The sequence below is a fragment of the Anopheles bellator genome, chromosome 1, assembly GCF_943735745.2.
Source record: "Anopheles bellator chromosome 1, idAnoBellAS_SP24_06.2, whole genome shotgun sequence".
Taxonomy (NCBI): Eukaryota; Metazoa; Arthropoda; class Insecta; order Diptera; family Culicidae; genus Anopheles; species Anopheles bellator.
In genome coordinates, this window is record NC_071285.1 from 7,829,928 (window position 1) to 7,857,745 (window position 27,818).

Consider the following 27,818-nt stretch of genomic DNA (forward strand, 5'->3'; position numbering starts at 1 on the left):
AAATCGCACCTAGGTATTGTTATTATTGTTTGCTTTTATTTAAACCCCTTTTTGTGGTAACCCCTCTGGTCACATCACTAATCTAAAGGGTTCTCGGCAGCTTGAAGATCGTATATCTGCAACGATCGAACAAAACAGCGTTAGCGTAGAGCAAATTAGATCGCACAAGGCGCTCAAGCACGTTACCTCTTTCTCCTTGTCCACAATTTCCATCAGCAGACTATCGAGCTTGTCCTGGAGCCGCTGGCGCAACGTTTGGTTTTCGATCGTCCGAATTTCTTGCTCCTTCTGGTTGCGTTGGGCCTTCAGCTCGCTCATCTGACGCTGTAGCTCATAGATACGTGCGCTGTTGTTAACCACACTGGCGGCCGCACCGTTGGCGTTACTGTTCTGGCTGTTGCCAAAGCCTCCGGCATTCGGTACGTCCGTCGTCGATTCGTTGTCCGAGTCAAGCCGTGAATTTTCGCCCGGGAAAAATGATGTCGATTTCGAGCCAGCACCCGCCGAAGATTCGGTTCGACGGGCTGCTCGGTAACCACTGGCACCGGCACCAGCGCCGGAACCACCAGCACCACCGCTAGATGAACTGAACATACTTTTGTTGAACTCGATTGCCGCCGTGTTCCGTTCGCCTCCTTGAGTTCCCTGGTACGAGCTCGAGTCCGACAGTCGACTATCGTCCGCCTCGGCCGACAGCCGGCTGCTCTCGTCAATGTCGATGTTTTTGTTGATCGGATTATCCTCGTCGTCGGAATCGGACACCTCGCCACCGAAGATGTCGTGTTCGCCCACGTCCTTGCGGGAGCCACTCTTTTTCGTGTTCTTCGACGGGCTCTTGTGCGGGGCGCCAGTATCCGTGCCCGAACCCGGCGAAGGTTTGTTCGGATCTTCCTCTTCGGTAATTAGTTCCCACTTGACGTTGACCGCTTCGTTGTCGACGCGCAGCAAACGCTTGACCTCCTTCTCGATTTCCGGCGCTTCGACGTACTTTTTCTTTAACGTTTTGCGGAATCGTCGCTTACGAACATTTTTGCACGGCGGGGTAATACCGTGTGGCCACAGGTACTTTTTGTCCACCTTATTCGGGTCTTTCTTTTTGTTCTTGTTCGGCGATTCCTCTTCCGCCGACTGCTGGTCCGGTTCCTCCTTGCAAATCATCTAGAAAGAAAACGGGCGCGGTTTAATGCATCCCAGACTGGATCCGGATCCGGCAGTGCGCGTGTTTACCATCTGACATATGTCGGCTGTTTTGTAGAAATTTTTGGAATCGATCGTTTTCAAGGACTCAATGATCGTCGGCAGATCGACAACCTTCGCATGCAGCAGCCAGTGATCGAGCCGAACCTCTCCGTAGCGCAGGTCATTTTCCAGCCGGATGAACAGGCGGTCCTTTAGATTGTTTGCTCCGGTCTGTATGGCTTCTCGAAGCACAGTCGCTGGTTCCTGAACAGTGGACGAAGAGCTCATTGAAATTCCCACTTGGTGTTGCGGAAACCGCAGGCCACTTACCTTTGGCATTCGTATTATGAACTGCGTTTCCAGTTCGGCACCATCGTCCTTTTTCATTTCGGGTTTCGTAGGTTTATCGGGCATTTTTCGCACGGACTTCGCAGAAATGGTTTTGAAGCGCTTTGACAACATTATGCTGTAAACATGGCAAGGTGGGTAGAGTTTGAAGGACACTGTTCTGTTCACCTTGCCATGTGACATGCGTTCCGTCGCGTGGATGACTAGCGTGTTGTGAGCTGACGAAGCTTATCGGTTTGTAACGACTAAATTTCGATTATTAACAAATAATAAAATATGTGTTGATTGGTTAAAATACATCAATACCTCCGAATGAAAATCAAATATATATACAGACTCGAGATCCTTTAAGTCGATGTCGAGATCCTTTAAGATGGCTGCAGATTCGAGTTTTTTGTCACTGCAACTGTGAACTGTGATCAACTTTGCAGACTGCTCAGTCAGTCGAAGAGAAGCCATTGAACGAGAAAAACTATTCAGAATCCGCATCCTCGTTAAAATGGAGACCCCCGAAACAAGTCTGCCGGAGAAAACGGCTAAGCTGGAAAAACGGAAAATAAATTTTGATGCACCAGACCCAGATCCAGACTCAGTTAACGTTAAGGCAAGTGTAGCAAAAAAAACAAAGCCACCGACTAACGGCAAGGCGCTAGCAACGGCTAAAACAAAAAAACTAACCTACGAGCAGATGATTAGTGAGGTGATCGCAGAAAATGATGCCAAAAGGAAAGGCCTATCGTTCGTGATGTTACAGAAAACGATTAAGGGCAAGTTTGCGATCGATGGCGAGATAAAAATGTACTTTAAGCGAGCGTTTGCAAAATTATTGGACAAAAACGTTGTTGAACATGTGACTTCAGGAAGCATTCGATTTACCAAAGACCACTGGGAAAAGTTGAAGAAATCGGACAAAAAGAACTTGGACGTGAAAAAGAAGCAGCAAAAGGCAGAGGATCAGCCACGAGAGCGAGCCAAAGATAAGAATAATAACCCAAAACACGCAAAGAAAATGGTCGAACCAAAGGCAAAGGTGCACACGAAGAAAACGGCCATTACTAAAACGAAAATTGAGCGGACCAGTGGCAAAGTGCGGCTGTCCATCACTCCACAACACTCCACACCAAAGGCTTCGGCGAAAGTCAAGAAACCAACCGCAAGAGCACAACCGACTAAAAAAGCCAAAAGTTCAGGGAAAGCACCTCCACAGGGAAAAAATAAGAAAGCTAAATAGAAGTAATACAGCGCACTAGGCGAAGGAAACAAATAATTTGTGCTGTTAGTTGTAATTGTTACCTTTGACCACCATAACTGGCTGTATCGTTTTATATTATAACATGTAAATCAATAAAAATCTTTTGCACTGAATAAACTCTACGCGGAGCCAATGTTTCAAGGATTTTCGAGAAACATGGATGTGTCTGCAGCATTCTGCCGACGATCGGCTATCCGGCAGCCGAATTGCAGTGCACGTTTTTTTAACACGCAAACCTCAGACAACCCTAGCTTGAAAGCACATAACCGGAGGATCAGCTTATCGCCAATCCCAACGCCGAGTGGGTAGTAGCACTTTTGGTTCACTCGCAAAGACTGTACCAATGCCACGAAATCCTCCTGCAAGTAGGGTGTCCTTGGAGTGACGCCATTGTCTCCAATCACACGATCATCTCGGGCCAAGTTGCGGCTTGGCAACCGTTCCCAGTCTAGCTGCAGTTCCTCTTCCAGTGCTCTATCAGCCCATTCTATTGCTTTCGTTTCATTATCACCTAGCTTTTGGCGTTCCCTGAAACTGCGTTCGAACGCCGTTCGGTGGCGTGTATATCCTCCGAATAACTCGTCCGCTCCGGAACCCAACAGAAGAACCTGGAACGCGCAACCGTCGTTATAGTGTAGGCTCATCTATCTCGGGCTCCCTGGGTACTTACTCGACACGGGCTAGTGTACGGTATGCCCTGCATTTGGCCAGCACCTCTTGAGGCGAACCACAGTGCCGCTCCTAGTGACTCATCGAGAACGGTGTGTAATGGAAATACCAGGTTCGTAATGGTTTTCTGCTGAGCGTTCAGTTCTGCCCGGGAGACATTAATCTCAACGAAGTTCCAAACTCTATTAAAATTGAAGAATGTAAACATATGATCAGTTCCTTGTTTCGTTCCAAAATTAACTCATGGCAAGGGCGTACCTATTCGGTCGGAGCTGCTGCAGTTCGCGTAGTGAGCTATGCCCTGTCAACCTATCCGGCACATTCCAATCGATGGGTGGCGATTGCTTTTTCCTTTCACGAGTCACCTTTTCGAATGCCACATTTAGCAAGTCGATCGGACAATCGGCCGGCACGTACGCGTCTGCCAACAGTGCCAGAAGAGTGCAATCGATTCCACCGGAAAACAATACGCCGAGCTTCGGGTGCGTACATTGCGGTGGCACAGCTTTGAGGCAGTTTTTGCAGTACTTTGTGGTTCGAATGACGCGCTCTTTGACCGAATCACGGAGGGTGGCTAGAAGCTTTTCGCAAACGTTGTCCACTTCTGGCGATTTCAAAAGATTTTCACATGCTTCTCGCACGGGAAATTCTTTGCCGTACGTAAGCTCTCGGAAATTAAAGTCGGTCTGAACATGGTGACAATGGCCCACTTGATGTTCCTTTTCCGCATATGGGGCGCGATCCAGCTTATGTTTGCTTGCAATCACTAACGAACCGAATAATGTGAGTGTCTTGATCCCATCTGGCTCGACCCAAGGATGCAACCCGGTCACAAACGGTGCGCCCAAATCCACAAAGTAAAGACCAGCTGGTGGCAGCTCACAAACATCGTTGGACGGAATGTTACCTACAAGCAAATTGAGGAGAATGTCACTAAAACGATGCATAATTCGTTAAGCAAATCATACCGCTAACGCTTGTGACAAACAATCCTCCAGCTGCCCGCTTACTACGACCGACTAGCAACGAATTCCGTCCCATACTGTCGCGAGCAAAGTAGACTCTTCGCTTTTCTTTGCGCAGGAAAATTACACTAAACGGTCCTCGCAGTTGCCGGAACAGTTGGCTCAAATCCTCCTCCTCCGAGCACTTTTCGATCCGCTTCAGCAACCACTGAGTATCGCTTACTTCATCATCATCGCGTGGCTGGAAAATGTCCCCATTGAACAGTAAAACAGTTCGATCGGTTTCGAGGGGCTGCTTGCACAGCGTTGATCCTTGGTGCCACAATACCGATCCATAAAACAGCACTTGCGAGTCGTACACGAGTCGCCCGCTTTCGTCGGGACCGCGGTTGGAGAGCAACGTACAACATATCTGAAACTGTAAAGGAAAAGAAACATAACACCACTAAAACGGGGCAATGTGGGGCCACTTACGATTTCTTCGCTGTCGGAGAAGCTATTTTCCGTCGCGCCGATATAGCAAAATATTCCACACATTTCCGTCGGCTTGTAGAAAAAACGTCCTCTCTTCGAAAAGGCGAATTGACAATCGGCAAAGTAAACACTGACTGTTTTTGTGGCACCCTGTGAACCAGCTGTCAAAATGGAAAACCGCATTTGTTTTGAATTCCCACGTGAAGCCGCGCGGTCGAGCAGAAATCGTGTGACCGGAATTATCTTTATTTCTACATCGTACGGTGAATTAAATAGCAGCCAAAATGGTGAAGAAAAAGATCGACAATCGCATTCGGGTGATGATAGAGAATGGTGTGAAGCTGGGTCATCGGACGATGTTTGTCGTGGTTGGGGATAAGGGTCGCGATCAGGTACCGATCCTCTACGACATCCTGACGAAGGCATCTGTAAAAGCAAGACCGACGGTGCTGTGGTGTTACAAAACGAAAGATGAAGCCATTTCCAAGTAATTCCAAGCCAGCGAAGATGTAGGCTCGCGAAGAGTGCATAACTGATTCGTTTGTCTTTCAGCCACGGTAAAAAACGCGCCAAGAAGATCCAATCCGGCAAGATCGATATCAACGAATCGGATCTGTTTGATGCGTTCCGCGTGGCTACCACAATCCACGGCCGTTACTACAAGGACACGCACACGATTCTCGGTAAAACGTACGGTGTTTGCGTGCTGCAGGACTTTGAGGCACTAACGCCGAATCTTTTGGCCCGTACGATCGAAACGGTCGAAGGTGGTGGATTGATCATTTTGCTGCTCAAAACGATTTCCTCTCTGAAGCAACTCTACACGATGAGTATGGATGTGCACAAGCGCTACCGCACCGAGGCGCACCAGAACGTGACGTGTCGCTTCAACGAGCGACTCATCCTTTCGCTGGCCGACTGCTCCCGCTGTTTGCTGGTGAACGATGATCTAACGGTGCTGCCGCTTTCGTCGCGCACCGCCGATGTCAAACCGATCGACGTTTCGACGATCGGTGCCGGTGAGCAGAGTGAACAGTTAGCCGAGCTGAAGGAAAGCCTGGCCGACACTCCGCCGGCCGGCCCGTTGGTGAACCTGTGCCGAACGTACGATCAAGCAAAAGCCGTCGCACAGTTTATCGACGCACTGGCTGAGAAGCAGCTCAAACCGCCCACTTCTCTTACGGCTGGCCGTGGCCGCGGAAAGTCGGCTGCAATGGGTCTGGCCATCGCCGGCTCCATCGCGTTCGGGTACGTGAACGTGTACGTCACATCACCGTCGCCCGAGAATCTAATCACCCTGTTCGAGTTCATACTGAAGGGCTTCGACGTTCTTGAGTATCAGGAGCACACAGATTATACGATCATCCGCTCGACGAATCCGGACTTCAATAAGGCGATCATACGCATCAACATTACGCGCAACAGCCGTCAAACCGTGCAGTACATTTCGCCGACCGATGCTCATCTGTTGAATGCGGCCGATCTGTTAATAATCGATGAAGCGGCCGCCATTCCGCTACCGATGGTGAAGGCGATGCTCGGGTCTTACCTTGTGTTTATGGCATCCACCATTAACGGGTATGAAGGAACGGGACGATCGCTCAGCTTGAAACTACTGTCGCAGCTGCAGAAAGATAATGCCGCTCCGCCACCGGTAAGTGTATTCACCTGTTTTGCAGTTGAAAACCTTTTTCACCCGACCATAACTCTACCCCACAGATTAAGTTGGAAGAATCGATCCGTTACAGCCCGGGAGATGCGGTGGAATCGTGGCTAACGTCGTTGCTCTGTCTCGATGCCACGGTCGTGGCGAACCTGAGTTCCGGTTGTCCACCACCTGATGCCTGCGAACTGTACTACATCGATCGGGATGCCCTGTTTTCCTATCACCGTGCCGCCGAGGCCTTCCTGCAGCGCATCGTATCAATCTGCGTTTCGTCGCACTACAAAAACAGTCCAAACGATCTTCAGATGATGAGTGATGCTCCGGCGCACCATCTGTTCTGTCTGCTCGGACCGATCACCAAGAAGGACCAGCTGCCGGAGATACTGGTCGTGATTCAGGTGTGCCTCGAGGGACAGATTTCATCGCAATCTATCCAAAACTCGCTCGTGCGAGGTATGAAGGGGGCTGGCGATTTGATCCCATGGAACATGGCCGAACAGTATGGCGACCGTGAGTTTCCGAAGCTTTCTGGGGCGCGCATTGTACGCATCGCCACGCATCCGAACTATCAGCGGGTAAGGAATTAAGAATTGTGCTCCGAAAACTACTATCTAACATGTGCATCTCCCCCATCCACAGATGGGCTACGGTAAAAGGGCTTTGAAGCAGCTGAAAACGTACTACGAAGGCAAGTTCATGTCGTTGATGGATGATAATGGGAACAGTTACGACGATGATGATCGCGGAATCGAAACGATCGACGACGAAGAGGTTGATCTGCTGAAGGAGGTTATAGCACCGCGGAAAAAGATTCCCACGCTGCTGAAGCGGCTTGCCGAGCGGCGGCCGGAACCACTCGACTATCTCGGCACGTCGTACGGGCTGACGACGGAGTTGTTGCGCTTTTGGAAGAGTCAAAAATTTGTCCCCGTCTACCTGAGCCAGAAGGAGAACGAACTGACGGGCGAACATTCGTGCATTATGCTGTGCCCGATCAGTCCGAGTATCGAGCGGCTCGAAACGCAAGACTGGTTGCGACAGTACTTTGTTGACTTTCGGCGGCGCATCTTGAAGTTGCTGGGAAAAGCATTTAGTCGCTTCACGACCGGCCTGGCACTGTCGCTACTCGAAAACAAAGCAGTTAACGTGGAAGCCAAAGGTATGGTTTGATGGTCCGATCCATCCGTCGGATCTAATATTAGTAACTTCCCTCCCGCCCCCCACAGAGTTGCGCCAATCGACGATCGATGAAGTGTTTTTGCCGCACGACATTCAGCGCCTCGAAAGCTACGTCAGCAACCAGGTCGAGTACAGGCTAATCATGGATTTGACCAACGATCTAGCGTCGCTCTACTTCCAAGGCAAAATGGCCGGAGTACACATCGAATCGTTGCAGAAAGCAATCCTGCTCGGCTGTGGGTTGCAGAACAAAACGATCGACAACCTGATGGAGGAGTTCCGTATGCCGCCCAACCAGGTGTTGGCCAAGTTTTACGATTGCATCAAAAAGCTGACCACTCACCTGACCCAGGTGATGGAGCGCACGATCGAGGGAACGATGGTGAAGGAAAGCGACCTTGATGTGGGCGATAGGTTGGTGCCGTTGCCTCTAACGCTGAACGAGGAGCTGGCGGACGACGTAAAGCGGCTGGAGAAGCAGCAGAAGAAGGAATTGGCCAAGCTGAAGAAACTAGATCTAGCCGAGTACGCCATCAAGGGCACGGACGAGGAGTGGAACAGCGTACTATCCAAAACGAAGTCTTCCATCGTCTCCATCAAAAGGTACGCGTGACAACCTTCCCGGGAGCTCTGTAGGCGAACGGTGTTGCACGGTGCGTTAATGTGTTTCCCTCTTGTTTCCATGTTCCAGTGGAGAGAAGCGGCTCAACGAAGAAGACGATTTACCGATGGCGGCCGGCGGCAATGGGTTTCAGAAGAAAAAGGCAAAGTTTGGCAAAAAACAAAAGTTTCATAAAAACAAAGCGTAAAAATGGGGAGCAGAAGCTAAACCGTGCCGCTACTACTCTATAGCAGTTTCAATTAATACAGAACGAGGTACACTTGTTATTTGCTTAGATTTCTCGCAGAAAATAAATCAAAGTAAAACCTATCACCATTGTGATAACGATGAACATTTATTGGTAAATAAATAAATTCAAAAAACTAAAACATGGTGATCTAAAATAAACAAATGGGAAAACATTTCTTTTTCATACATACGTACAACTACGAAAAACCAGCAAAAGCTTTCTTAGCTCTGTCGCCTAACGAACGCCTTCACACTAATAGCCAAGTCCTTCTTGAGGTCAAAAGAACTGCGCGCGTAAAGTTCCGTGAAGAAAAACCTTGAGACAGATTAGAAGCTTCCAGGTGGTGGAATAATAGGGGTACAAGGTATTGATATCGAAACTCAACAACGCTTCATTTGTCTGCCACAAGCTAGGCACTGTAAAAGCAATAAACAATAGCAGCTAAACTCGTTGTAACTACCACTAGAACCAATTGAAAATGGACAACGTTTACTAATCGGTGCTACTGCTGGGTGGAAAGAAAGAGGCCCAGCAGGATTGCCATAAAACCAGACGGAACAGACGGATTGACAAGGCAAAAATCAGGAATACCAGAGCTTTGTTTGCGTTTCGTTTCGTTTCGTTTGCTTCATATCTTACACATCAGTTAACAACAACAAGAAGGGGGCACGGGCTTTTAATACCTCTTTAAAACCTACATTGCATTGTAGTGTGTGGGTGTGTGTTGTATATGCTTATAACTCCTTCGTACGAACTTGTTTCCGAACTCGCCTGTCAATACTAATGGTTGGCCGTTTTTCCACAGTTTCCGCTATAGGTTGATTGATTCATCCCTTTTAAATAGATCTTGTGTCTGTATTGTGTGTATATTTCGTTTATTGTATGCTTACAACGCGTTCCTCTCAACACATTATTGCCCGCGAGTGCCCAGGTCATTTTCCAGCTACAGATACTAGGGGTTGGTTGCTTATGTTAGGCTAAAGATAACAGTAGGTTTTGTTAGTTAACAAGAAACCACTCTGATGTGGCACGTTTTGCGTATGCGTCCTGTAGAGTGTGTGATTACGAGTTGATGCGCCGTGTAGGGTTTTGTTATTATCTCATCATTAGAACATTCAATCGTTTCAAAGTTGGATTGCAGTAATACATACGTTTTTGTTACGTTTTCGTTTACCTCACATCAACCACGGGCCCGCGACCGCGGAATTGGATAGAAACCAAGAGAGGCCTCAGGATTGTTGTTAGCTAATCGCTCGAAAGAACTGAATAAGATGGAAAGTGTAACAGTAAACAATTGTGCGTGGAATAACAGAGTCAGGAATGGGTTGCGCTGAGCCACTAATGATTGCTTGCTTGCTTCTTTTGATTAAATAGATTCTAATAGCGCCCCCCATGAAACCCTGGTCAGTGGTAGAGTGCAGAGGGTGTGTTAATCTAGGGCATGAAGCGCAACGGAACAAGCGGAAAGTCTCTTGGAAAAGCCTATCGGGAGGACGTAAGAAATGTATTTGAATAATACGCGACGCTCCGGTCGAATATTGGTGCTAACTAATTAGCCTAATACTTTATACATACCCTTGCATATTTGCTTGCTAGCTGTGTTGCTCTCTACTTAATTCCTCAACTTCACGGTTCCGTCTCACGTAACAGTGTCCTATATAAATAGCATAATAGTGACTCTAGGTCTTATTCATTGTCGTCCAACGTCCGCTTGGAGTTCGCAGTGCTGTGTCCAACGTTGTCCCTTTCCGATGGTCGATTGAATCGGTCTACACGCATTGCGTTTATCTTGGCCAATCACATGTAGTCGTTCAGCTGTCGGAGGAAATGGGTTGCCTGCCTGTTGCGTTTCTGCTCTCCTTTAGCGGCCCACTGTTCTCCCGTGTTTAGCCGTTTTTTTGGTATAACATTACAATCTTATCGTTAAGCATCAATACGGGTATTGTCTGCGATGAGTTTAGGTGTAAATTTAATATACTGCTTCACCTTCCGTCCGCCTCATTCGTCGGTTGCGATTACTCCCACCATCAATCGTCGTGTTGTATATATATATATATATATATATATATATATGTATATATAGTATCTTTTGCTTATAGTCATCCAGCCTCAGTCACATGCTTTGCCATGCTGCCATCTGTTTTTTGCCCACGGACCCACGGCCAAACATGTAATTTCAACGCGCTATACTTAATGGAAACAAACGCCAAACGAAACAAGCGAATCGTTAGAGCGGAACAAGTTAAACAGGCCGGATATTACCGTAGACTGATCTTTTTGGTGAAGTGTGTAATTGGTTAAAAGCTTCCAAAAACCGAGTTAAACCGAGAGTAGCACGCACGCATTTGGTAGCAAATCGGTTCCTACCGCTGTTCCACGATCCCACTTTTGTCAACGTATATGTATATGTATTTGCTTGAGTTGATAGATTGGAGTTCTATACGGGTTAACGATAGGTTTAAGCTAGGCTCTGCTAGGTACGGTACCTTTTGTTGCGTTCCATTAGTGTTCAGTCCATTCAATAACCATCCATGCAGCCGTTGTGTGCCGCTCTAGTACAGCGAGTGTATGATCGATTCACGGTCAGGCAGCTGGCGAACCTTCATTGAACCATCCGCCCCGCAAGAGAACAGGCGGCCACCCTGATCGATCTGCAGCTGCGTCACTCCCTGTCCAATGTGCTTGAAGAAGCTACTTCTTGCGTGATCGCCCATGAAGCTGTACAGCTGCGTGTGTACGGTTAGGCCCCACACCTGAATGGAGGGTTGAATCAAAACGGAAAGAGCAATACAAACGATCCTTTCTTTCGCATCGACCGGCTATCGGCGTTACCTTAATGTCACCGTCCGCGGAGCCAGTCACAAAATGTTCCTCGTTCGGGTCAATGGCTAAGCACTTGATCGGATGTTCGTGAGCCTGAAAAATGCGAGCGAAAAGATGTTCCGGATTAAAATGGTGTACCAGATCGAGCGTAGATAAGCGCAGACCTGGAACCGGTGGCGCAGGACCCGTTGGCGTACATCGAAGATGTTTACGTCACCCTTCTTGCCGGCCGAAATGAGCAGCTGGTGCTGCGGTGCGTACGCTAGACTAGAGGCACCCTGATCGTGACAGGTGAAGGCTGAGTGTAGGAAAAGTATAACAATAGCAAGATCATGTCTCGAAAAAGGGCGCTCCACTCTACACGGCAGTCACTTACCGGACACTAGAGCCTTTTTCTGTGGCAATAACGTATCCCAAATGGCTACATTTTTGCTCTCCGAGCTGTGGCCAGCTGTTTTGTGGGGAAGACAAGACGATAAAATTACGTTGCATCGATTACAGCGCAAGGGCCATAACTTACCCGTTGCCACCAAACTGCACGAACCGAGAAACACGAAATCTGTAATTCCTTTATTATGGCATTGATAAGTCTGCGAATGAAAAACAAAAATTAGAATTCGGTAAATTCGACGAGCGGTTGGCGACTTACGAAAAATGGACGATTACTTTGGCTGGCCAGTCCCACCTGCCAGAGGCTTAGGTTACCGTCACCATCGGCGATGCCAAACTTGTTACCGTGCTGCGAGAACCGGCATCGCGTTACCTTCGCAAACGTCCCCGGCGAGCGGGGCGTGCAGACGACCTGCTGGTGGCCCCATTCCCACATCTGCACCGAACCGTCCTGGCCGCCGGTAAGGTACAGGGGCATCAACGGGTGCGCGCTCATGCGCTTGATGTTGTCCACCTTATGCTTGAGCACCTTTTTGCGTTTCGAGGGGGTTGAGAGAAGGAAAGTACACCATTAATGTTTCGTTAAACGGTTTCGACAGTTAGCAAACGCCGTGCAAAAGATGCGGAACGGATAAGTCTAACTAAATTACAGCAAATATCGATGACGGTTAAGTTTGCAAAATGTGCTGAACGGAACTTGTACTAAAACTATCGTAAATTCTTAAACAGTTTATAACGTACATTTTTTTACAGAACTATACATAAAAGCAAATGGCGTAACAGTCCTTTGGGTGAAATACAATATTATAACAGAAGAGATATTTTGATTTCAACGAACGAACGTAATAAATAAATGAGCTCAGGATCAGCAAAACTATCAATAACGGGTGCAAAATTGAAACGATCATGAAATATTTCCGAAAAGTACCGGTTTCAGCAAATGTTTGGAACGATCGATAACCAGCTTACAGAACCGTGGGCACTGGCTGCCGGGGAAAGTGGCGCCTTTAATCTGCTCGAAAGCCGAATTTTAATACGTTGCGCCGCAGTGGATGTGATGGAATGATGGTTTTGTTTTCGAATGATTTACGAACACATTTAACGCACAACACAACAGCGAAACAAGAGAGGGACATGATTGTAGGCACAGCACAGTTCCCCCGGTTAGTACAGAACAGCGCACGTTGCAGAGAAAGAAAGAGAAAGAAATGGGAATTCGGTTTAAAATGGGCTTTCGAGTCAGTCATGTTAAAGTTGATATTCATTAGCAATACGAACTATAATGGAAATGGTTGCTATTTTCGGAGGTAAACTTTGAAATGAAGAACAGAGCGGCGCCCATTTTGATTTGTGTTTTGTGAAGTCACAGCTTACTGTGACGCTGAAGACCTTTCTGCAGTGTGGTCGCGTGTCGCGTGTTTAAAGTAACCATAATCAGCATTGAAACTAATCACAGGAAGCCTTACAATACCCAGAGCCCGTGTTCTTTGTACAGATTGCCTTTCCCAAATGGAACCCGAAACAAACATGAAGCGTTAGTGAAACCTGTGGAGCACTATGGCACATTCTAACGGGCGACCAGGAAAAGGACACTTTGGGAGTTTCTACGTACCACTGAAGCGCCACGGCCTGATTGTCCAGCAATTCCGGGTTGAGGACTAGATGGTGCACCGTAATTTTGGGCACTGCTAATATTATGGTTCAACAGATGCCTGTCAATGATAGAACCGTATCGTTATGAGTAGGTCCGTTTTGTTGGCACCCCGCAAGCACTTACTTATCCGTGGCGGTCTGTATGACGAGGAAGCTGCTCGACGGCAAGGATTCGATGTCACGCGACAGGTTCATGATGTCCATCTCGCATTCGTCCTCCATCCAGTTCGGTGACTCGAGCAGCAGCGAAATGTCCATCTCCTGTACCTCACGCGGTGTGGCCAGCGCGAGCAGCCCGGGGTTGACCATGTTCAAGCAGAACGCCGATATCTGCTCCTGGTCCTTGTGGATGATTCGCACCGGTTCTGGAATGTTGTAGTTCTGCTGATGCATAGCACTACCGCCGCCGTTTCCTGCACCACCGCCATTGTTGTCGTGACCGATCGGTGTGCCACCAGCCGCATCGACCACCGAAGCCGAGATGGAACCACCACCGCCGGACGAGAGATCGTACGCGTTGCTGGCCGACGATGATTTCTTCTTGCCAAAAACGGCACGGATGAAGATATCTTGCACCGATTCGATGCGCACGAGATAGTTCCACAGCCGTTTGGCAGGGGCCGCAGCCGATAGACAGGGACTGAACGGCGTGTTGGAGCGTTCCAGCAACGACCGGTACTTGTGTATGGCGGGGCCCTTAGCTTCCGATTCCACGAAGCAGCCTAGAAATGGGCGGAGCGAGAATGGAATCAGTATCATGCTCGATCGATTCGAACGGTTGCCACTTACCCGGAATGTAATCGACCGACGCTGGTCCACGGTTTTCCAGCTCATCTTTCAGCAGGTCCTGCCAAGCGGACAGTGACCGCAGTATACCGTGCACCAGCGGACTGCACACCGGAAGCTCTGGAAGCGAGAATTAAATGGATGAAGGTAAAAAAGGAAAAAAAAACGGATGCGCTGGCAACGTTTGCCATACCTTGCATTTCGATGCCGGCCACGGCAATGAACGACTGCAGCTGACTCTGGGCGACGCGTATCAGCGCGTACCGCATGATGCTCCACGAGTACGAGTGCGGGTTGGAGTGCTCGTTGTTCTCCAGCCGATGTTTCCGCACCGCGGCCGACACCTGCGATGCCTTCGGGTCGTTATTGAGCGGATCGTTGAACACGTCCTCGTCGTCCTCGTCCTCGTCCAGGTCGGAGACGGCCGAATCGGCCGAATCGTACTCCTCCTCGTCCATGCCGATGCCGCGCGGGATCGGCTTGGTAAGGAAGTACGAAACCATCGACATCTCGGGCGGCACAAACTGCTCCCGGTACGTCGGTTTGTCTTCCTTCATGCTCGATGCCCCCTGCGGCCCGGCAAAGTGCCCGAGGAGTTTCATATTCAGCTTGACCCGTTGCTTCGTGAGCGACGTGACGGCGCCCCACACGCTCCCGTCCGTCGTAGTGCTGCCCCCGGTGCTCGTCCCGGAATCACTCCCGGGTGCTCCGGCACCGTCGAGGCTTTCCTGCTGCAGCTGCGCCTGGACGGCCTGGGCCGCCTGTGCGTGCGATGTAGCTTTGCGGAGCAGCTTCTTTACTCCGCCACCGAACAGGGTCGACCATGAGCCATCGGAAAAGTTCTGACCCGCCAACCGGTACAGGATGTGACTGTCGCACGTGGTCAGCGCGTACACAAACAGTGCCATATACGCGGCCACAAACGACTCGCACAGCAGCACGTTCAGCCGCGGGGTATCTTCGTCCTTTTCGCGTGCCAACAGTGCCCGCAGGTTCGTCACACCGGGCCACTTGGACGGCGGTGTACTGACGGACAGCGGCTCATCGGTCGAGTACTTGCGGCGCCGCTGATGGGCGGCCGCGTTCGCCATGAGATGCGTGCTCTGGCAGCTGGCATTCAGTTTGGCGATCGTCTCCATGCCCGGACTGTGGCAACCCTGACTACCCGATCCGTCTGCACCCGCCGCCGATTGCTTCACGCTGAACGTGTCGGAATCGCACAGCGACTGGTAGATGCAGGCCGACAGCGCTACGGCCAGATCGCGCAGGACGAAGATACCGCTCGGAAAGCTGTAGGCACGGTTCATGTGCGGCGGCATGCGCATGCTGACCATCGTCTGCAGCATATCGTGCGTGTGCGACTGCAGATACCGGAGCGGATCCGCAATCACCGTCTTGTTGCCGGCCACGCAAGCACTCAACAGTGGCAAAGTGGTGGGGAACGGCAGCGGAGACAGCAGCTGCTGTTGAGTTTTCTCCTGCTGCAGCTCCTGCAATAACAGCACCAGTTCCATCCGCACCGAGGCCAACCCACCGCCGCTGGCCCCGTGCAGCGAACAGTAACTGAGCAGCGTGCGGAGCAGTGTTTCGTTCGCTTTCAACCACCGCTTGCGCCGAGCCGCCCGCTGTACCTTGGCCTCAAAGTCTTGCTTCTCCTGAATGAGGATCTCGTGCAGGGTCGGCTTGTCGTGCGGGAACTTGTTTGCCAGCACCGGCGTGTCTCGGTCGAACGGTGGATCCGTGGCCGTCGTGTCTTCGATCGCCGTGTTCTCCGAATCGCCCGTGCTGTAATTGCACAGCTGCTTCAGCGCTTCAACCTCGCGCTCAAGCCACACGTACAGCTGATAGCGTAACTGACCACCGTCCACCTCGAATCCAGTCGCCAGTGTCGACAGCTCCTCCATCAGGATCTTCAAGCAGGCGATAAACTTTAGCTGCTGCGCCATAATGTCCAAGCTGCCGCCTGGAGTGGCATCGGCTTCGGCACCACCCTCCTCTGCCGGTTCATCGTCGTTGGGTTCACAGTTGGCACTGCTCTTGATTTGAATGCCACCATCATCGTCGTCGCTGCTACCATCCGCACCACCAGCACCGTCGTCATCCCAGACGATTTTGAACTCATCGTCACCATTCATCGCTCCCCCGGAAGCGGGGGCACCCCAGTCCATGGCCGTGCTGGTGCTGCTTGCGCCCCAATCGAAAGAATTGGCCGTCTCACGGCCACTGTCCCCGCCCGTCGTGCTCTTGCTCCAGTCCAGTATGCCCGTTGCGATCAGTGTACTCTGGTCCTTGATGTCCATCGACGGTCCCCCACCACTGACCGGACCACCCCCTGCGCCCGGACTCTGCACATTACTGTTCGCCTCCTGCTCGATCACCTTCGTCGGCAGTTTGCTCAACACCTCCAGCGCCAACGCCGGGCAGCCGGCTTTGAAGTGTGCGTGTGCGGTCGTAAAGTAAAGCTGTCGCTCGAGCGGCGTAATAGAATCTTCCAGCTGAATCTGTTTGTCCGTGGTGCCAGCCCCGGCAGCAGTTCCACTAGCATCGGCCCCACTGCCGCCACCGTAACTGAAGCCAGCAATAACCACCTGGGCCCGCTTTTTGTCCTGCGCCGACAGGGCAATGTGCTGGCGGATTAGGAGCGGGTGCGTACGGAGGTACACGTAGAAGTTGAACACGTTCGGGTTCGTCGAATGGCTCGGATCGTGATGGGAGCCACCGCCGAGCACGGCTCGTTCGTCGTCAAACAGTGGGTGCATGCTGCCGATCTGATTGTCGAGCAGCGTGCTCAGACTGCCGCTGTAGTCCTTCAGTATCCAGAGTGCCATCGAGCGCAGGAAGGGGTCCGGGTGGGCCCGGCAGAGGTCCTGATTTTCACCGTTCTTATCGCAGCCCAGTACCTCCTCGTACAGCAAGCGCTTGAAGCTGGGAGGCGTGGCATCGTGCTCGCCCTCGTACAGTCGGGTGATGACGAGCGCGAGCTGCAAGTCCTCCAGCTTCGTTAGGCACACCTCGAGCGCATCGTTGAGCGAGTTGGCCAACAGGAAGAAGGCCACGGCGTGCTCGAAACGCTGCTTGCCGAGCAGCGCGAACGCATTCTTGAGTGCCGCCTTACGCCACCGATCCTCGGCAAAGTTGTTCGCAAAGAACGCGGTCATCTTTTCGTCACGCTTCGACCGGTACAGTCCCCACACAACGGACTTTTTCTTCATCGCCATGTAGTAGATGGCCGCATCGAGCGGGTCTTGGTTCGCCTGGAAGGAAGCCTTCGCTAGCCGCTCGATGCACTGCCGCAGGCGACTGTTGTTGCGCAACCACCAACCAACGCCGAGCTCCTTCAGCACGTGCCACTTCGGTTGACCCTTCACGTAGGACGGGATCAGGTTGAGCAGCTCCTCCTCGCTCTCCGAGTGGAATGCCCAGACGATGTTACCCGTACCGACGCCCTGCCGTTGGAACGATTGCCGCTGCGAGATGGGCAGGCAGCGTAGCAGGTAGTTGTAGTGCTTCATGGCCAACAGGAACCGCAAGCCACAGTCGTCGAGCGAATCGGTAGACACGCTCTCCGTGTTCGGCACCCCCGTTAGGTTCTCCTTCGCGATGGCCGTTTTGGCGGCATCGATCGCGAAACGCTCGGCAAAATCGATATTGCACGTCGACACGGTATCGGCGAGCGCGAGCAGATGCATCTGGTCCAGGGACGATAGCCCCGGAAGGTGGGTGTGCGTGAGCAGACGCGACAGCAGCTGACCCTGACGTGGCCCAAAGTGCGACAGATAGTGCTTCTCCGGGAGCGACGAACGGCGATCGGTGTGCCGGTTCACCTCACCACCGCCACCGCTCTCGTCGTCCAGCAAATCGTCCAACGATTCGTCCGCAATGTTGCTCTCAAACAGCTCATTGTAGTCCTAAAAGAGGGGTGCGTACAACCCAATTAATGGCGGGGCTCTCGTTGGCGACAATCAACACCTACCTTCACTTCGTCGCTCTGTTGCAGATTGCTTCCCCGGGACTCTTTGTCCGCTGCCAGCAAGGTCCACAGCGGTAGCGGCGGGATTGACGTTATTTCCGCGTAGTCCAGCGTCAGCTCCTCCGGAATCTGTTATGGTCGGTTTTTGGGGGTTCAACGGGGTTTAAATTTTCATGAAACACATTAGTAAAGTACAATCTTTCTGCTCCATTACGTACATCTGTGTTAACCGCTACTACCGTGCTGCTCAACACGCTACAACTACCAGTACTACTACTACTACTACTACTTTTGTTTGATGTAACGCCAAAAAGTGCGTGACACGTTTATCTTTCACGGTCACGTTCCATGGTCTCCACACCACAGCAACAACAGTAGTGATATTGGGGCTTTGCAGAAAGTGCATATGTGAAACCAATTAAACCAAGTGCACAGCAGATAGAAGGTGGAACAGAGAGATTAATACAGAAAACACAATGCTACTGCATCGTGGTGGGTGACGAGCGTGAAAAGTGAAACTACACATCGTATAGTTTAATGGGAAAAGGAAGTTGCGACGTTGTTAGTCCAAAATAAAATACGGGAAAATATAGTACACGTTATGGAAACACATGGTTCAAAGTTTAGGCAATAGAAGAAGTAGAAACACATACTACAATATTACATAATCTTGATAATCGAAAGTGTTAATCGGTGTCTTGTTTAGTAACATCGAGAACAAAATTACAACCCAAAAGGGATCAACAGATCCGATCTTAGAAGTCCAACAGGAGAACGAACGACACAAAATATGTCATCTTTTAGGTGGTACCATTTTAAACGAGCTATTTTAAGGGATCGTTATTCCATCGTTAAGGGATTTAACAAACCACCCGGTGTTCCGGTGGCCTTTTTAATTCGAGAAACGCATCGCAATAAGATCGGTTTGGTTGTGGCTAAAGCTTCTCAGGCTTGAAGGGACTGAGCAGGTGTCAATCCTAATCGAAAAAAAACATCCACAATATGGCCCAATATGCCGTGTGAACATCGAAACATCGAAGTGTTTGAAGCAAAACTATTACGACATCAAAAACGGAAAGCATCAAGGGGAGAATGTGGAAAATAAAACGAAGCAAATCGTACAAAATTGAAGGCAGCAAATATTTATATCAAAAAACATTGGAGCCGCGAAGAAGAAGAGGTGTAAATGGGGGAGCAGCATTTTTAGCGGATAAATAATTGTGAAAAAATCGCACCTGTGTCGTCGATCCCCTTGGTTCAAGAGGACTAACGGTGCCTGCCGGGCAGCTAATGGAAAGTGTGCGAGATCGAGACCAACCACGCTGGAAACACATATGTAAACAAATAAAGAAAAGATAATGGAAAGTGGATAAGATAGAGAGACAGGAAGAGAGCCAGAGGGACAGAAAGCGAGGAAGAGAGCGAGAAAAGAAAATGGGAAATTGTGAAAGTGCATCTAGAAGAAAAATAATATGAGATGATTGACAAAGAGATAGGGACAGTGTCCGGTAACATTCCGAGCCGCCGAGCCGTGTCGCTCTAATCAGGACCGTAGTCAGCCCCTAGAAAGGATGAGTTGAGCCAATGAAGTTCATGCCACTCCGACGAAGCAAGTAGACGTAATTTGCGGGTTCCAATTTATGGTTGCAGAGGCACAGTCAGAGCAGAGCCAACGACCGACAGCAGAAGAAGAGAAGCAAATATGTAAAGGTAAGCACTAAAGAACTCATCACAACAGTTTACTCGCAACTTTCGCGCGTCTGCGTGTATAGGGAATCCCTTTCTTGAAACATTTTGAATCGATAGTAAGTTCTATAATCCCAATCCGTTATTGCACCGCTACTTCAATGATGATTTGCCACTTGCCGCTTTGAGGGATTTTCTTATACACGCCACAAGGATGACAAATGAAGAAAGATGAATGCAAGATGATGAAACTCAGCGGCCTACGTACGGATTGTGCGCGCTGAAATCATGGCTGATATGAACTGATATGATAAAGATGATAACGCAGGAGCCACAAGTGTGACACACTAATGAACGATTAGCAACAGAATATCAATATTAGCGTTACGGAGAGACACGACCACGGGGACACACACAAACACAAATCACACACAATGTTGTTCCGGTGCGGTGCTACGGTACTGCGTGCGTTTTAGACCGCTAGACGGACGGACGGACGCGGATGCGGTTGATTTGATCGGTTAAATGTAACGGGGAGGGTGTCTAAAGAAAAGCTGATCGTCGTCAGACCACGATCGGCCCCATTTCGGGAGAAGGATCACCATCGGGAAGAGGAGCGCAGGAAGGACGTCGTGGGTCGTGGGTTCGGTTCGTGGGCCGGATAAACATACCTGACGGTTGAGGCTTTCTTCGTCCCCGCCACAACCGCGCACCGTGTACGAGCCACTGATGCACCGCACCAGGTGCGCCAGGATGGCCTTCACCCAGCGAATCTTGCCCGAGTTGAGCAGCTCCATCAGCTGCTTCGGATGGTACTGCGGTAGCACTGGGCACGCGATACGAGACGCCTCAAACAGCCCATAGTCCGTCATGTAGTCGTGACCACCGGAAGATGACGACGACTGTGGCTGCTCCGCAGTGGCCGCCGTAACGGTTGCCAGATGGCTCGTGCTAGCAGCGCCCTGGGGTTTCTTTTTCTTCTGTGCCTCGCTTGCCATTAGCTGGTTGAGGTTGATGGAGCTGACACGCGACAGGACGGGCATCGAGGAAACGTTCGCCAACCGGCGCTGGGTGCTGTCCTGCGCCATCGACCGTAGGTCCTCGTCCTTCAGGTTGCGCGTATCGTACAGATCGTCGATATCGACCATCGGTGCGTGACTCACATTGTACAGGCTAGTGCTCTGCGGTTTCCACTGCGAGTAAACGTGCATTTCCGAGTCCATCCCCGCCACGAAGATGCCATCGCGCACCCAGGAGATTTGCATCGGTAGCGGCGGCAGTCCGTCGGCCGTCGTTAGCTCGATCTGACGCAGTTTCATCCAGCGAATTTCATCGTTAAAATGTGGCTGTGCCAACGAGCTTGCTTTACGCAGCAGGGGCCGATTGGTTGACTGCGATTCCTTCATGGCCTTCATGTTCGATTGCGCCAGATCGCTGCACACGGGCGTGAAGAGCAGTATCTTGCTACCGACGGCCACCGTGAGGATGTGCGAACCGTCCTCCTTCGATACCCAGTCGAGCTGGACCAGATGCTTCTGCGTGATCGGACACGTGTTACCGTGCTCGGTGATGCTCTTGCGTAGTGACTGCAACGTGCTGAAACTGGGCACCGCCAACAATCCCGGTGGGCCTGACGTTGGTTTCGTCAGCGAATCCGGCGTCACATCGCCCCCGTTGACAGAGCGCGGTGAGCGGCCATCGTCGTGTGACAGCGTTTGGAGCACCTGGTTCAGCCGTTGCTTCTTCTGGAGCGTGCGCGTATCGTACAGATAGCTGAGGTCGAGGTTGTGATCCATCTGAATGCGCGGCAGGTGAATGTTCTTCAGGTGGATCGTATCCTCCAGTACCCACTCGCTACCTCCCGTCGATTCGCACTCGTAGATCGCTACGCTCAGATTGACGAACCGCGACTCCGGATCGCTGCTCTTCGTGGGGCGCGTAAACGATTTGCCGTACTTGTAGGCGCAAGCAATACGCCCCGAGTAAGCGGCACTGATGTGGAGCAGCTGGCCACTCACGTCGATGGTCGATTCCTGATCCTTGCGGATCATTTCCCACTCGCACCACTCGTACCGGGTGGCTGCCGTCGGTTCCTCGCCGGCACGTCGATTCGTGGTTTTGCACTTCCAGAAGCGTACGGTTGAGTCGGAGCACGCTGTCACGATAATGTACGGTGCAAAGCAGGCCGGATAGATGGACGACGAGCTGAGATGGCCGGCCGCTGGAGCCGCATGTATCACATCGACACCGTCCGGGAGCGGAAGTTCCTGAGTGCACACTTTCGTCGTCGAGATGTTGACATGTGAAGCATGTTCCGCGCCACCGGTTGCCGTTCCCCGCTGGTGATGATGGTGGTGGCCAGCGGCACCGGGTCTCGCCGTGTCATCGAGCACCACCGAAGGACGATGTATGTTTTCGGGATCATCCAAATCTTGCACCAGATTGCTGTCGGGGACGTAAATCATGCTGCTGCTCATATCATCAGCCGCGGCCGGCTGCGAAGCGATCACAATGCGCCACATGTGCAGCGTAGTTCCGTTGTTGGTGCGCTCCAGGACCACCAGGTAAAATGGTTGTTCAAACTGTGCGTTTCGCTGCAAATCCACCATTGCACCCATGCCACCGTCCATCAGTCCGATCGTTGGTTTCATCGGATCGCCCAGAGTCGGATCGACGCTCATCGCGGTCACCGTGCCATTGTGTGCACCACCGCCAAACGGGTCCACGATCTCGATCCGTTCGCCCGTAATCAGTTGCTCCTGGAAAACGTGCAGAAACTGCGTGTTCTGCCAATCGTGCGTCGCATCGTCGATCGCATCGAGCTGAATGATACATCCGGGGCGGGCCGTCGACTGCTGCGAAACGATCTTGAAGCGATCGTGGAGCGTCGGTGGAAGAAGCATGCCGCCGTGGCTTTCTGATGACTCCGTAGACAGGGACATGAGCGAGTCCATGCGCCGGCAGCGACGCTCGGAACTGGATATTTCGGCCAGGAGGGTGCGCGCATCGATCACCGCTTGGTAGACGCGCAAACACTCGCCATCGCTCGCGACGAAGCAGGCCGAGGGCGAGTTGCTCAGCGGACCAAGCGTGGTGCTGGGCAGCAGCGTCGGTATCCAGGCAACGTTGCTGAATGCGGAAATTTCCGGCGAATTGATGCGTGCCAACTCACTGACACCGCCGGACTGCGAGAGCGGACCGACGGCATCCACACGCCACAGAATCAACTCCGAGCAGAAACCGGACGGTACGAACACATCCTTCGGTCGTCCCGGGGCAGCCGACGATTTGCTCGGTGATGGAATGTCGGGGATGTTGTGATGCGAGGTGGTCAACAGAAGCGGCAACACCGGGTGGCAAGTGATGTCGTTCACGCGAAACCGGTGCCCGGAAGCGCGCGATGCGTGGCCAATGCTAAGCACTTGCGAAAACTTACTACGATCGGCGAACGTCAACTGCCAGAGGTTTAGCGTTCCGTTCGAGTGCTTCGTAACCATGGAAATGGTGGGTGACGGAGGTGCGGTCAGTATGTCCATCTGTTCCAGCGGATCTCCGCCTGCTGCGTCCCTCTCGCCACCAGCGCCATTTTCGGCCATCGGACCCGTTCCCTCTTCTCCTTCCGCATCACCGCCCGGCTCTCCACCAGTGGCCGCCGTACCTTCGTCGGCTTCATTCTCCTCCAGCACACTCGGGAGCGACGTAATGCCAACGTCACTGATCACATCCAATTGCTGCTGCTGGCAGGCACTCGTACCACCGTTTCCACAACTCGACGATTTCGGTCCGCGCATAATCATATCGCGAAAGCCAAGATTCCCGCCCGTATTGTAGAGCGCCACGGTCGTTGACATGGACATTGCGTCACCGAGTGGAAACGCCGATGGGATACGCGTCGAGAAAGACACTTGTGCCTGGCGGAACGAACCAGGGTGATACTCGTCTAGCCATTCGACCACCCAGATCAGGTAGCTCCCGTCAATCGGGTGGATCGAGAACAGCAGATCCGGGCTGTGGTGCCAGTCGCGCAGCAAACACTCGATCTTCATGTCCAGCGAGTCCGTCACGTGTAGATGGTTATGATGATGGCCGTCGTTCGCCAGCGAATTGATGGATGTCGTGTTCGAAAGACCACCCGCTAGCGAACCGGCACCGATCGAGTGCGAACGGTTCTGCCCTCCCGGGTGTTGACCGTCCTCACTGTTGCTATTGCTTTCCTCCTGCGAGAGGGCACTGCGCAGCTGGTGCTTACCGGCAACAGTTCGACGATCGTGCTCATTATTTGCTCCCTCCTCCAGCAGCATACCGGTTCCGCCACCAGCCGGCTCCACACCGCCCTCACTGTTGCTAGCGGACACATTCTGTTGTTGCTGGTGGTGCTGTTGATCCTCCTTTTCGATCACCTTGCGGGTGATCTCCTGCAGAATGCCCTCCGCCTGAGGCGTGAAGTGCATTTCCTTGTTGTTCAACCAGTGCAGGATAAAGTTGGGTTGCGTGGCCGGATCGGTCGTGTGCATGGACGGCACGAGCGGGATGTCCGTTTCGGCGTTGATCGAAGCGGCCAGATGAAAGTGCAACCCGGGCGTCATTCCCGTTCCATGGTAGCCGTACGAGTGAAAATCGTGCACACTGTACGTGGACGGCAGCGTCGGTATCGGGGCGTTACCGAATCCCGTCACCGAGCAGCTACTGGCACCGGGCCCACCGAATCCGGCTCCCATGCCGTTCAATCCGTTTGCTGGCCCTCCGCCACCACCGTGCTTCGCATGCCGGCGGATGTGGAAACACGTTTTCATGTGCTTCAGGCGCTGCATAAAGCGATGCTTGTGGCGATGGGTACGAAACTTTGGATTTTGGGACGCGAGCGGATCGAACTGGTTCATGTTCACCAGCCCATCGTCCGGCAGCACCGTCTCGACCCAGATACGGCAGATGTTGTCCAGACAGGATGTGACCAGCATGTTCGAGACCGATCCCTTCGGCATGTACTTACTCGTTTTGCGCCACGAGATGTGCGTCACGGCACGCGGATGGGCCACGTACACGAACCCATAGCTCACTTCCGGTGCCCCGATAAAGCTGCTTTGTGACTGTGTCTGATCGAAGCTTTTGTTCGGAAACAGAACTGCAACAGAAGCGAGCAGTGGTCAGTGGGTTGGTTCTAGCCAAGACGGTGGATACGCCAGTCTACTTACTGTGCTTGTTCTCGTACCAGACCTTCACCAACCGGTCACTTTTGCCGGAGGTGGCGAACAGTGTACCATCCGGACTAAACGCCATATGGTGTACGGGAGTGGCGGTGTGACACTTCCACACACAGTCCCAGGAACTGCTATCCGATTCCTCCTCTCCGGTGGGCGTTTTCGGGTCCCGTTCCGATCCGCCAATTTCAAACTTGACCGCTGGAAAGAGTGTAAGCCGCTGTAAGCGATCTCCCTGGTTCTGCTCGCCAAGCACGACACTTACAGGTCGGTTCATCCTCATCCTTCGAGAGCCGCTCGTGCCAAAGTTGTAATACTGTACCACCCGTCAGCAGCCGCGTTCCTTCGAGGTTCCACGAGAGCGAGCTAATGTGGGACGCGGCCTGCAAACTACCTGTCTGTACCCATCTGCAAAACGGAACAAAAACGCACGCAAATCGTGAACGTGGCGGCAAAGGTCACTTCGATCGCTCAACCTTACTTGTACTCCAAGCCGTGCGTAGACGAGCGGTCGGTGTGGATGAGGGGCGTCGGTTCGAAGATGCACACCTTGTCCTCGTACGCGGCCGCTATCTTGCCCGTGTCGGTGCTCGTGTCTAGGGCCGATATACGGATATAGTTGTGTACCGCGCCGGGGATGATTTGCACACGCTCGAAGTTGCTCGCTAGCACGACAATATTGCAACCGGCCGCGTATGCCTGAAGCGAGAAGCAAGATGGACAATTAGCGAAAAACTGAGAAACAAAAATCGGCAAAACAAGGCCAAACAACGGCGACCTCAATGAGGCCCCGTTTCTTCGCGCGCTTGTTTTTCGTCTTCTTTGACCCTGCGCCAAGTGCTTAAACAAACAGCCACAAAACAACGGACTGGCAACACCGCGCCAACAAGATGCGCAAACACCGAGAGATCCCAGGAGCCAGCCGCCGGTGGCCATGGTGGCCGTTCGATCGATCGCGAGAGCCAGTTATCAGCAGTATCCGCTCACACACGCGCACGCACGGACGCCGGAATGGACCGACGAAGAGAGAGAGAGAGAGAGAGGGGGGGGGGGGGGGGGATGTACACAAACAACACAAATGATTCACGTGCGGTGCTGTTGTTTTTCTTTTTTATCACTCAGCACACTCTCTCTCTCTTTCTCTCGCATCCTCTCGTTCGCTCGCTCTTAGTGATCCTTGTTTTTGCGGTCGTTGTCGTCGTCGTTTGTGGGCTCCACTTTCGGCATTGGTCACTAGATCGAGAAGGTGTCCAGTAAACCAGCAGCCAACTGCTAACTCTGGGCCCTTGCATGATTAATATCTTTATGCATATTAATTTGGTTCACCGTCTAGTCGCCACCCCACCATCGCCACTGTTCGGTTGATGGATTGCGCGAGTATGTTGCAAGAGGCTCTTAGAGAAGGTGATTGCCGTGTGAGGGTCGTGCCGAGGGGTACACGGGGGAGGTCTGTGGTTGGGCGCGCGCGCGCGTATGCGTTTGTAGCATATGTATCGATGAAGAATCGCGACAGAGTGAGTGAGAGAGAGAGAGCGCACGGGAGAGACCGACCGTATCGATTGAGAGCGCCAAAGCGAGAACGAGAGAGTGAAAAATTATCAGTCAAGTGACTATCAAACGTCACCGTTTTCCATTTTTTCGACCACAAACCGTGGACGGTGCTATTTTCACCATAAATGCCCCCCTTTCCCACTGTGGGAAGGATATCCTCGAATGCTCAGCTGATTTCCTCGAATGCTCAAATCCAGCCTTCGGACGAGATTTATAGAGCGAAAGAGTAAAAGGAATAGGAACCCCTTCACACTACAATCGGGGGTTTATCATCGCCCCCCAGAAGCGATAAGCGGGTTACGTATTTGCATGGACAGGCTCCCCAAGGTATCTGGCCTGCGGTTAGTTTTGCAATTTCGTTTTGCTTTTTAGCGCAGCCATTGTTTGGGTCAGCGCCGTTGGATGAGGTCCAAGTGCTAGCCACCTAGGGAGACATCTTATCAGCCTCTCCACGGTGGGGCCAATCGCTGCGGGAAGTCCGTGGGATTCACGGACGGAGCACAGAGAGCACTAGCGACAGGGTGCAGGGGGTGAGGGCACGGTGCGGGGCACGTACGGTGAATGGGACTCCCTCGACGGATCCAACAGCAAAACACCGATCGCCAGCATTGCAGGCACCACTCAGGATCTGATGACAATTCATTTCGCTCTTTGGTTTCGACACACTTTCTATCAACGAGAATGGTGCATAGCTTCACCAACCGCGTTCGTTCGCCCGCAAGGGCATCGTTCGTTGCGCGAATCACTAGAAAAACAATTCACAGGATTCGTGCGTGATTTTTCAGTTTTTCACACATTGACACTTGACACTTATTTGACAGTTCTCAGCCTTCTTCTGCGTTCCCGGACTCTAATTCTCAGCGTTCCCGATCTCTGTACTCCTATTTTCTCTCCGTACTTCTCTTTTCGAATGGCGAACCAATTGACAGGACGAATGGCGCGAAGGCGAAACCGGGCGAGTTTCACTTTTCAAAGTGAATTACCGCTTTCAATAGTACAACAGTGGGGAAAGTACCACTTTTGCTGGGACCCTTTAACGATCTACTGTTTGAAACAAGTAACCAATTGAAGATCTCCTGTAGCGCAGCCCAAACTCGAAGTGTGTACGCAGCCTAAGCTCGCCAAATATGACATCTGTCAAACGAAGCGTTGTTAAATGACACTTCATCGTCGGAAGT

At 51.7% G+C, this 27,818-nt stretch overlaps 4 protein-coding genes across 4 annotated transcripts; 1 reads left to right on the forward strand and 3 right to left on the reverse strand.

Moving 5' to 3' along the window:
• Positions 1–13: 13 nt before the first annotated feature.
• On the reverse strand, positions 14–1,600 carry LOC131206093 (transcription initiation factor TFIID subunit 7). Its single transcript, XM_058198486.1, has 4 exons — positions 1,510–1,600; positions 1,228–1,443; positions 187–1,158; positions 14–116 (listed from the first exon to the last, which is right to left on the reverse strand). Exons 1-4 carry the CDS (start codon positions 1,591–1,593, stop codon positions 78–80), a joined length of 1,311 nt encoding a protein of 436 aa, XP_058054469.1. The 5' UTR covers positions 1,594–1,600; the 3' UTR covers positions 14–77.
• A 1,296-nt stretch (positions 1,601–2,896) lies between these two features.
• On the reverse strand, positions 2,897–4,950 carry LOC131216004 (asparagine synthetase domain-containing protein CG17486). The gene is made up of 5 exons (XM_058210400.1): positions 4,888–4,950; positions 4,417–4,831; positions 3,707–4,355; positions 3,450–3,630; positions 2,897–3,387 (listed from the first exon to the last, which is right to left on the reverse strand). The coding sequence occupies exons 1-5, from the start codon at positions 4,948–4,950 to the stop codon at positions 2,917–2,919; spliced, it is 1,779 nt and encodes a 592-aa protein (XP_058066383.1). The 3' UTR covers positions 2,897–2,916.
• A 221-nt stretch (positions 4,951–5,171) lies between these two features.
• LOC131205537 (RNA cytidine acetyltransferase) lies at positions 5,172–8,727 on the forward strand. The gene is made up of 6 exons (XM_058197667.1): positions 5,172–5,374; positions 5,440–6,541; positions 6,607–7,128; positions 7,193–7,712; positions 7,780–8,335; positions 8,424–8,727. Exons 1-6 carry the CDS (start codon positions 5,172–5,174, stop codon positions 8,539–8,541), a joined length of 3,021 nt encoding a protein of 1,006 aa, XP_058053650.1. The 3' UTR covers positions 8,542–8,727.
• LOC131216114 (dmX-like protein 1) lies at positions 8,676–27,283 on the reverse strand. The gene is made up of 21 exons (XM_058210529.1): positions 27,197–27,283; positions 25,571–25,788; positions 25,355–25,497; positions 25,084–25,290; positions 22,610–25,013; positions 22,288–22,567; positions 20,563–22,230; positions 19,441–19,527; positions 18,215–18,334; positions 16,310–18,143; positions 14,429–16,231; positions 14,239–14,355; positions 13,944–14,171; positions 13,574–13,862; positions 13,409–13,508; positions 12,056–12,325; positions 11,927–11,996; positions 11,783–11,857; positions 11,571–11,704; positions 11,416–11,499; positions 8,676–11,336 (listed from the first exon to the last, which is right to left on the reverse strand). Exons 1-21 carry the CDS (start codon positions 27,281–27,283, stop codon positions 11,136–11,138), a joined length of 10,419 nt encoding a protein of 3,472 aa, XP_058066512.1. The 3' UTR covers positions 8,676–11,135.
• Between the last annotated feature and the right edge of the window lie 535 nt (positions 27,284–27,818).